Here is a 10,781-nt window from a genome sequence, read left to right as displayed (position 1 = left end):
GGAGGGAGATTAAAAAAAAAAAGTCACAGGATCAGCACGTGTGTTTCACTAGTTAATTTGCATCAAAATTTCACTTACATTTCACAGATTTTTCTTCTATTCCAAAATCTAAACCAACAGAGAATCCCTAGGCCATTAGGCTTTGTAGAAACTGGTATTTCCACCATGTCTTAGCTATTTTGTGAATTACATGTTTCCTGTGTGTGTGTGTGTGTGTGTGTGTAACAAGCTCAATTGTTATAATTGATTACCACAGATTCTTATACGTGAGGCCCAATACCATTTCTGTTGCTGTCTGTCAATTGATCTTTGGTCTTGCTTTTTTTTGCTTTAGCTGACACAAAATTATTTTTCATAATGCCCATATATTATGCTGCTCAACAGCTGCCTCTGAGACCTTAAATTTATTGAAGTACACCCTTCTTTTTATTCATTTAATCAGATCTATAGAGCATGATCAATTTATTGTGAACCCACAACAGTCCACTTACACTTTTTATCCCTAATAGTCTGTTTCAAGTATTCATTTTCCCTTGTGGAGAATGAAGCAAATTTGAGGCTGTATTTGATTTATATGCTTCCAGACAAGGGCTCAGGGCAGTTTAGAAGACTAGGACAGAATAACTTAAAAACAAGAGAGAGAACAAAACTTAAGGGGGACCTAAAGTATCAGTGTGAAATAGAAACCCCACCCTAACCAATATCCAAGCTTAGCTTTGTTTTCCTGAATGCTTGCCCAAATAGGAAGGTCTTATAATCCTTATGAATTACCACTTCATTTAAAAAGAAAGAAGGGAGGAAGGTTGGGGTGGGGTGTGAGTAGGGACCTAAGCAGATTGAAAAATCCTGGCTCCACTGAAGTTGGCAACCTTCCACCATCAATAAGGGATCATTTCTTAAAGCTGTGGAACCTTTCAGTTTTGGATCACTGTCAACTAAGAGCTCTGTAATAAGTAGTGCCTACTACTTTCTATTCTAGTGTAAATTCTAGACTTCAAGGGACTTTGAGCTAATCTAAACCTCTTTTGGCAAGACTTAGGGCCCTGGTACACCTTTAACTAAAAGCTGCATAGACACCAGCTATATAAGCTATTACACATTTTCAAGCACTTTTTATAGCTGGTTAGCAATCTCTTTATAGCTGGGTGGACATTTTCATGGTGTGATAATTACTTTGCATGTGTAATATGTCTAAATTTATTGTGCAATTAACCTGTTAATTGTATAATATATGTAACATGTAGAAGAAGCTTGAGACTGCAATTCAGATCTCAACAGCTTTATCTGACCCACAATTATTGGTGGAATTAGTGAAAGATATTAACATTTATTTTGCAATGAAACAGTTTTTTCTATAAAACACTATACTTTCTATACTATCATTTTTCCATAAAAGCAATCCATATTTTAAACTTGTGCCAATCAAGTTAGGGAAATGTGAGAACATGGTTTTTATTGACCAAGATTGTAGGCAGATTTAAAAGCAAACAAAAAACCTTATGTAAGTGACTCAAGGTACATAAGACTTCATAAAAGGGACAAGTAATAGGTGTAATAATCAAAGATACACAGCACTTATTAAATTAAGCAGTATATATAATAAATGTGAAGAACAAGCAAGTTTCTTTAAGAACAAATTAACCCACAAAGTGCAACTCAAGAGCCCAGAGCCATGTTATTTCTGATTGCCAGATTCTTAAATTGGAAGTAGAGCTAGAGATCCAATGTATATTAAAGTTCCAAGTTCTCAAGATCTAAGTTTAAGCCTATAGCTGCCCTCAGCTTTAGTATGCAGACTAAAGTCATATCTAATGTACCGAACATATGTTGCTAATTTATATAAAATAAAGTACTGTATTTACAATGAGGTTCCCCCCCACCCAATCAAGATGGGGCAGAGGGGGAAGCCCCTCATCTTATATTTGCTTACAAGGAAGCAACACTAGGTACACTAGATATCTTCTGAACTGCTGCTAAAAGCAGCATGGGCTTATTAATGGAAACCAACTACAATGCTGGTTAAATGCAGCCAACGCTGACATGGGCCATATGAGGCAGATATTCTGACTTTTATTTTTTGCAAAACTATTTCTTTCTACATAAATACCTCTACCAATCTGTCCTGTGACTGCTGTGGGTAACCTGATGGTTTAAAACACACCTTTACAGTTACACCATTCGTATTCCTGTGACAAAGGGGAGGAGGCTAGCAACAATAATCTTACTGAAGTAGGTAAGCACCCTAGTTCAAAAGAAATCCCCAAAATGTCACTGATATTCAGAGAGAATAATGCTACTTGGCTTAAAAGTCAAAATTTGTCACTATGATACAGAAGGAATGATGGGAATCTAATTGGTAGTAAATATGGAGTAATACATTCACTTAGGTACCAAGTATACAAAAGAGGGGGAAAAAATCCAAAATCATTTCCTGTGTGAATGGTTATAAATATAGAATTTCAAGGGAGGAAAAGTGTAGTGGTAACTGACACCTCTGAAAAATGACCTGCAACCATGAGAAGAGTCCATGTTCTTTTATTTGTATTAGTGCAGCGGTGCTCAGCCCTGACCCACAAGCCAGATATAGCCCATGGAGCCATGTGACCCAGCCAGCAGGTGTCCCCATGGGTCTGGAAATGTAGTGGTGGAGGAATGGCGGCGATTGTAACACTGCCTCTAGTTGACTGCTGTGGCCAAATTTCCAAACCCCATGTGGCTGGGTTGGCTCTGCCTGGGTCCGTCTCTCACAGATGGATCAGGCTGGGGCTAGATGCAGTCATGGAAGCTGAAACAGCTGCATTTGTGTAACCTGCTGAGTTCAAGCAACTGGTACCAATGTAGCTGAGAGGGGAATTTGGGCCAATGTATGGAATTATACTAAAATGTACATCATTGGGTGCATCAATTAAATATTTTCTTGGCCAATACCAATAGCCAATTATTCACCAGACATATTGGCTGATACCAATCCTGTAACAGATTTACAGGAAAGTAGCTGGGCAGAGTGGACAGAACTGCCTTGCAGAGGAGCATCAATGGCCTTGCAGGGTCTGTGGAGGGGAAGGCTGATCAAGGCCCCTCATGGTGAGGGAAAGAATGGGGCAGGGCAATGAATGGGACCCTGTGGCTGGGATACCTATGAGTGGCTGGTCCAGGGGATCAGCATCCCAGTGCTTAAAAATGGTGGTGGGGGCTTGAACCAAAGCTCATTGAATGAACTTTAATTCAAGCACCACTGCCACCATTTTTAAGCACTAGGCCACTTAACTGGAGCAGAGGTGGGCTGCTTGCTGTGGGCTTGGGGATCTTGGTCTGCTGCCTTTGCCCCAGGAGCAGTGTGCTCGCTGAACTCCCCATGTATGTTTGATACCTGTGGGGGCAGCCAATTGTGCCCCCTGCTGCCAGATGGGCAAGGGACACGGCCTGGCCAGCATGCAGCTCCTGGGGCAAAGGCAGCAGGGCTGAGAGTCCCAAGGCCACAGCAAGCAGCCTGCCTCCACCCCACTCCTAAAAATATCCCAGCACTTAAAAATGGTGGCAGTCCTTGAAGCTAATTTGAGTGTTCAAGAGCCACCATCACCACTTTTAACTGCTGGGACACAGATCCCCTGGACAAGCTGCCCGTGGCTTCATCCCGCTCCAGCCCTGGGGTCCTATTCACTACCCTGCCCCAGCCCCGCTCCCTCCTTCACCAAAGGGGTCTCACTCTACCCCTCCTCTCCCACCCCCACTCCCTCCTGCAAGGTGCTGCTCTCCGCACTGCCCAGCTGCATTCCTGGCATGCATGCACTATGCGGGAGCCCTGGCTGGAAGGCATATTATATTTATTGGTACATTATCAGCTACACTGACTAAAAAAACCTGATAGTCAATAATGTTAACTTTTCTTTTATTAGTGCCAATTTGATACGGCGCACCAATAGATCAGTGCACCTCTATGTGCATCTTCATTACCAATATTCTGAAAGCTCTCTTCCTTTGCCATTCTCAAGTTTAAATTCTAAAAGCACTATCCCTTAGAGTTGCCTATTAACTAGGATTTGCTATAAAGCCGATAATTATAGTATCTTAATTTCAACAGAAATCACGTGTAGGTGCTAGTAGGACCTTCTGCATAGAAGAAAAATGAACAAAGTGGGGCTAGGAGCCTGTCCAGCTACATCAGTGTAAACCTGGAGTAACTTGATCCAAATTAAATCAGAAGAAAATTATGTTCTCAAAGAGCTGCAATAAATTTGGTCCCACTAACCAAAATAAAATTCACAAAGCTAGTACACTGAGAAGTTTGAATTAAGTGATATAATTCATTAGAAGCAAAATACAATGCATGTAATCTCCTTGGAAGCAGGTACTTAATTTTTCATGTTGCTTGTCAGTTAATATAATAACAAAATACAACATTGCAAACAGTTATAATTAGAAAAAACTCTATGCTGGGCTCCAACTTCTGACTTAATTCAAACTTTTACCTAAAAAGTTTGGTTCAAATCCCATTTAAAAATAAGAAAAATGAACTCCAAAAATATTTTCAAAACAGTTATAACTTAGTTTTTGCAATTCTTCTCCCACAACTATATTTGTAACTTCCTCCCTACAATATATAGTATATATTCCTTGGCAGCATGTGCATTTGAAGTCTGATCCAAAGCCTGTTGAGATGAATTGCAACATTCCTGTTAAATACTTGCTTATGAGCTTTATTTACACAGCTGAGCTATAAATAATTGTTCATACTGGTCCAATTTTTACATACAAGCGAAACTGCTTTAATTCATTACTCGTCATCCAAAATCTGTTCACTTGCTAGATCATATTTTTCTGAAGTTATTTTTCCTGTATTTGAAGATACCGTAATGTCATGTACCCTTTCCTTTAAAAGAACTATATCATTTTGCAGTTTCAATATATTGTTGTCATACTGCATTCCTTCAAGAATCTTCTGCATCTCTACTATATCTGACACTGTTTTTAGCATACCATCTTCCATAGTAAACATCTGTGTTGTTAAATCTTCCATCTTTTTCTCCATGCCTAGCAACTCACTTGACACTCTAAGAATGGAATGAACAGCTTTTTCAATTGTTGGTAAGTGGGTCTTGCACTCTGTAACTTTAGGTTCATAGTCTGTAAGTTTCTGACTCATATCTGTGTCTTTGGCTAACAGACTACTTTGCTGTTCTTCTAATTTTTCAACTGCCTTTGTATAGAAGCCCAGTTGCTCTTCAACTTTAGAAAGCTCATCTTCTTCCTGTCTTTGTATTGTCTTAATATTTCTAGCTGTACTGTCTTCTAAATCTTTTACCCTTTCTGTAAGAGATTTTATTCTTTGATCAACTGCATTGATCTGGGAGGTAACTTCTGTATGTATGAGCTTAGCTTCAGATTTTAAACTACTCGTATTGGCATTCATTTCATTCATGCTTCTTTTCCAGGAGTCTGAAACATTTTGAAATTTCTCATTAAGCCTTTGCATCTTTTTAGAGACCGTCTGATCCGTGTTCTGGATGTCATGTATGATGCTATGTAGTGTGGACACGTCTTGCTCAAGCTGAGTCACCACTGAGATGGATGAGGTAGTTTCCTGCAGGATGCTTTCAGAAGACTCAAGCTGCATTAGTAACACAAAACAATGTCCATGTCTACTTAATGAGAGTTAGATTGGAACAGCACTTATTTATGCAAATGGAAGCATTATATGTACACAAGGTTCAGTCAGTTGGAACCTACTTCACTCGATACACAACTTCAGTTTTGCTATTTATTTTCATTAAAATATTATTCCAAATGATCTGGCATACTAGAGACTCAAGGAGAATTTGTAGGACAAATTTTTCAAAGCTGTTTTTGCTACTTGGAAGTAGTAACACTAGTCTTTTTTTTTTTTTTTTTATTTGGTTGATAGCTGAATTACTATATTCAAGGTACTATATTCACTCTTGAAATCAATTTCTAATTAATGAAAAATGAAACTGTCATAAAACCTTATTCTTGTAGAAAGAGATCAAGTAGCCTCAAAATATGAAGCAAACATGCTATTTAGAATGAATTATAAACTTGTTAAGATTAGTTGATCAGCTTAGTATCACCACATTATGTCATCATACTAAAGATGACTTGCATCCCTGGTTTTCAGTGTAGCAGATGTGAGCGATGTGAAGTCCTGGCCCTGCTGACGCCAATGGAAATTTGTCTTTTGACATCAAAAGAGACATTTTTCCCTGTAAAGCTCTTTAGCGAAGCTGATATCACTATGTAAGTAAACATCTGTCTTATGCCATCACTAACATAAGTAATACTAAGCAACATAAGCAACTAAACAACACTGTCATTCCATTGTAAAAAAAATAAACAGTACTGTATAGCATTCTTTATTCAAACACTTAAAAAAAAGAAAAAGTAAAACAGCGTAAATATACCACAGTAACTATATTTGCATCTCTGAGAACTGCCAGAAAGACCAAATAATTTGCCTGACTGTACAGCAAGTCAGTAGATGAGGTCTGACAGGAATGGAAATAAATACATTGTCTGCCCCTACTTGCTCCTATTTAGATAACGTTTACATATTTCTCTGAAAACAGAACATTAGTAAACACTTTATTCAGTCATTTAAAGCAGTGGTTCTCAATCTTTTCTGTACCAGGACCCATTTGTAAACATAAATGGCCAGTCCCAACCCAGTGCCCCTCACTCCCAACCCACTGTTCCCTGCCACTAATTATTATTATTCTAATTATTACCTTTTGGGAAAGTAAGCTGACTTCATTTTCCACATCCAGGAATTTTGCAACTTCTAGTTGTAATAAATGATATTTTTTTTCCATAACAGAAAATTGGCTTGACTGCTGAAATAAGAACCTGTAAATTGTAAGAAAATGGTGCATGTAATTGGTATGTATTAAATATTTAGTCCCCAATCCTTTTACAGTACAATGGGCAGAAAGGCAGTACTTTTAAAATACTGCCCTTTTAAAGTTCTAAGGTAGAGTCTGTTTTATTGCATGGAGCAGAACTGTGGGGTGCTGACCCCAGGGTTCTTTCAACAACAGACAAGGTCTCCAATTACTTTTTAAGGAGGCTTTCATCTCTACCTAATTTTAGGGCTGTGGGTGGGGGGGAAGGGTGAGCAGGCCTTCATGCATTCTGAAATGGGACCGATTTAATGTAATCACCTTAGCCCACTTAAATTCTAAATTATTGAATGAAAATTAGATCTTTTATACATATCAGATATCTTAAGAAGTATATTTTAGAAGATATCACTTATCTAAAGAATACCTAGTCAATGACCCAATATTTCCCCTGTACTTAAGACATAAATTTAAGAATTAAAACATATATTCAGATATGGAGCCAGACAGACTCCCTCTCATTTCCTCTTTTCCAAGGTAATAAGAGTCTTGACTCAGAAGCCTGTCTATAGTACAAAACTGCAAGCAGAGACCCTGCTACTAGACTGTGCTGCTACGGGGAAGGGGAATGCTGGCTGTGGACACTCTCTCCCCATGCCGCTATGGGGGAACACTGGCAGTGGCAGGTGCCTTCCCCCTGCAGCCAATGAGAAAAGTGGTGGCAGTATCTGAGTTCTACCACCTATGTCTTAGCCCTCTGATCTCAACTGGATCAATCTAGCCCACAACCTAAAAAGTTTGCTGGTCCATGATCTAAGCAGAGCTACTATTAAATAGTTTTTATTTTTAGATCACCCTCTTGTTATACAGACATGATGCAATCCTGGCCCCACTGAAATGAGTGTTGCCATTGGTTTAAAACAGAACCAAGATTTAACCTATATCCTTTCAGAACCAGAAGGTACCATTATAATGATGGTCTCCTGTATAACAAACACAACCAGAGAATTTCACAGAGTAATTTCTGTATTGATCACATGGTTTGTGGTAGATCTACAGTTTATCTTTTTGAAAGAGATCAAATGTGGATTTAAAAATGTTGCATGACAGAGGATCCCCCAAATCCTTAAATAACTTATTTCAGTGGCTAATGACCCCAACTGCAAGAAACTGACTTCTCGTATGAATCTAGCCAATTAATCTTGTTTATGCCTTGATCTGGAAGATTTTTTTTTAAATCTAACACTATTAAAAATAATATTCTTGTGTGTGTATATATATACATATAAAGCATAATCAAGTCACCTATTCTTTGCTTATGCAAAATATAGCAAGATTACTTAAATTTTCACTTTCAGGTTCCAGACCTCCAATTACCACAACTTTCTGAACACTTTCTAGTTTATCACCATCTTCTTTTAAAGCGTGAACACTAGAACTGAATGCTGTCTTCCATTTATACTTTACTTTGCAGATCTTACTAGGTATGACATGGAAAAAGCCAGAAAAGAACACAATTGAACAAAGGCTGAAAATTGCCTATGTTTGGAAGGTCGCTTACCAGCTCAACACTACGCAAACTACTAAGGAAAGCAGGCTTAAGGCTGTCCGTAAGTTTCTCGAAAAGGAACTCTGACTATTGTTGTTCCAGGGACCTGATGGTTCCCCATGGCTGCTTTGCTTCTCAGCCTTGTGCAGATCTTTGCTGAGCTTAGGTGGAAGACTAACTTTCTTTCTTTGCTTAAGTTCAGACATTTTAGGATGGATTCTAAGATGCAGAAAATAAAGAGGGATCTAGAAGGAAGCAAAATAAATTGTTAGCCTTTTCCCTGTTAATCCAGACTTCCCAAAATGCAGCTTGACAGATGCACTAAAAATAAGCAATTTGTTTTTAAGTAACATAACTATCAATCTCTTTTTGAAAGTTATGATAAACAAATAACGAATAGTTTCCAATAAATAAAAAGCTATGTTCTGCCATTCTTTCTGAATAGAAGACATTTCTTAAATGTTCATAACAATATTGAAAATGGATGCTTTTCCTTTTCAAGAAAATGAAAGGCAGATTCTACTGAAGTTGATGGCACTTGGCCAAGAATACTATTAACTTGCCCTGAGTGTGCATATGCAAGTAGAGTTTTCAAGTTGTTAAGTTTGAAAGAGAATATTTTCTGTTTCTATGACAGCTCAATAGCTTAATCAATTTGACTAATTCTTGATCATTTTTTCTATTGTTTGGGGTTGCTGTTTATGCAGCTAAGGGAAAGACAAATGACTAAAAACAATATATGGAATTAAGAATCAGGTGTAATTTAAAGATATTTCTACTTTGACTTTAAGTTTTTTAGCTGAAACTAAAAAAGCCAGATATATTAGTTTAACACAAATCCAAGTGTATAATCATTTTTTTTTTTTTTTTGGTAAACAAACTGAAATATGTCACTTTTAAAGTTTTAGGCACTTCCACTGGGTTCAGGCAGGAAGCCAAGAATCTCAACCCTTCAGTAGCGAGGCTTGTGTTTCTAGACTTTCAGAATCACTTAACAATACTACTTAAAAATATTTAAGTCTAAAAACACACTTGCCAATCTGTTTAAGTCTGAAAACATAGGTCAGTCCAGAACCAGATCCTGTATCACGGACTCTGGACTAGGATCATTTCTTAATGGAAGATTAGATTTTATTTCTTTTCCTCCTTCACAAATATGAATGTGACTAGTTGAGTACAAGGAGGGAAGTGTCTGGTTTTCAGAACCCCTCGGCCACTACACATACAAGTAGAGGAAAGCAAAGTGAGGTAGTTGAATATGCACAAGCAACGGCAAAGCTAGATTATAAACGCATCCCATGCTTGCAGTATCTATGTGCATTTCCGGCTCCAACCTCCGGCCTCTAAGATTGTGTAATGGGACTACCGGTTCCCCAAAGCACTCAGATGACTTCAAAGGGAGCAGCAAGGGTGCCTCAGGGAAATATCTTCTATTGGACCCACTGCACAGGTGGGCTGGAGTTAGGGCCCTGCTGCACTGTTCAGTTTATACCTAACTTCTGTCCAGCTTTAGAGTCCTTATACAGTTTCAAGCACAAACTTTGCCCCAGGTTGGCTCTCTTTAATAGCTAAATCCTCATTTTTTAATGTGTGATAATTACACAACACCTGTGGCCAGTCTACTTTTATTGCGGGATGGGCCAGTTCAGTGCAATAGTTACTTGTTGCCCATGGTCCATTGCCACTGGTCAGGGACTGTGCTGGTTAAACATGCAATAATGACTTTATCCACACACTTGCCTAGCCTATGTTTCTGGCAGAGGATGGGTCAGTTCATTGTGTAATAACAACTTTGCAGATGTGGCCCGTCTACACTTATCACGCACCCAGCCCAGCCCAGCACATGCACGGTGCCATCACTTCACTTGGCGCCTGTGGGAGCTCTACCTGTGTTATGCCAAGCACCAGTGAGCCGCGTGCTGCATTCAGACGAGCTTTCCAACGCATTGCAATTCAACCTCTGTCCTCCTCCCGCAGGCACCTCCCATGTCCCCCCAGGGGTGCAGAGGGCAGGGGCGTGGGGAGAAGCGGCCTCAGGGGCATCTCGCCCCCCCCAACAGGGAAGGGCCGGGGGAGCAGCCCCGCGCCGCCCCCGCCCGCTCGGCGTCGCGCTGCCCCGCCCCGCCCCACCCCCCAGTCACCTGTGGCTGCGGCCGCGCGGCGCCCAACGGCTGCCCCGGGCGGTTGGCGACTGGAGCGCACCACGTTGGCGGGGGAGGGGCGCGCATGCGCACTGCCGGGGCCGGGCACGAGGCCGCCGCTTTGTTCCCGTTAGGGGTGTGGTGAGGGAGGAGGCGGCCCAGCGCGAGCCTCCGGAAGGAGGACGTGGCAGCGGGCGGCGCTCAGCTGTGCAGGAGCCTCGGGGCCGGGCTCCGCGCCAG

General features: G+C 40.2%; 2 protein-coding genes across 3 annotated transcripts in view; one reads left to right on the top strand and one right to left on the bottom strand.

Moving 5' to 3' along the window:
• IKBIP (IKBKB interacting protein) overlaps positions 1-10,675 on the bottom strand; it is a 20,030-nt gene extending 9,355 nt beyond the window's left edge. The window contains exons 1-4 of one of the 2 annotated variants that reach the window (XM_090042857.1): positions 10,542-10,675; positions 8,413-8,645; positions 6,741-6,858; positions 9-5,608 (exon numbers count right to left, since the gene is read on the bottom strand). In XM_090042857.1, the coding sequence (XP_089898983.1) occupies positions 4,775-5,608; positions 6,741-6,858; positions 8,413-8,645; positions 10,542-10,628 (1,272 nt within the window). In that variant the 5' untranslated portion in view covers positions 10,629-10,675 and the 3' untranslated portion in view covers positions 9-4,774. Of the gene's footprint in view, positions 1-8; positions 5,609-6,740; positions 6,859-8,412; positions 8,646-10,541 lie in introns of those variants that run through there. The other variant, XM_090042858.1, reaches the window with a different exon arrangement.
• APAF1 (apoptotic peptidase activating factor 1) overlaps positions 10,644-10,781 on the top strand; it is a 75,773-nt gene continuing 75,635 nt past the window's right edge. The window contains exon 1 of the mRNA XM_090042856.1: positions 10,644-10,781. The gene's annotated coding sequence lies outside the window, so the exon portion shown is untranslated.

This window comes from Crocodylus siamensis, chromosome 4 (assembly GCF_052110815.1).
Source record: "Crocodylus siamensis isolate JL-2025a chromosome 4, ASM5211081v1, whole genome shotgun sequence".
NCBI lineage: Eukaryota > Metazoa > Chordata > Crocodylia > Crocodylidae > Crocodylus > Crocodylus siamensis.
Note: the sequence above shows the minus strand (reverse complement) of the source record. Positions and strands in the feature narration are given on the sequence as shown.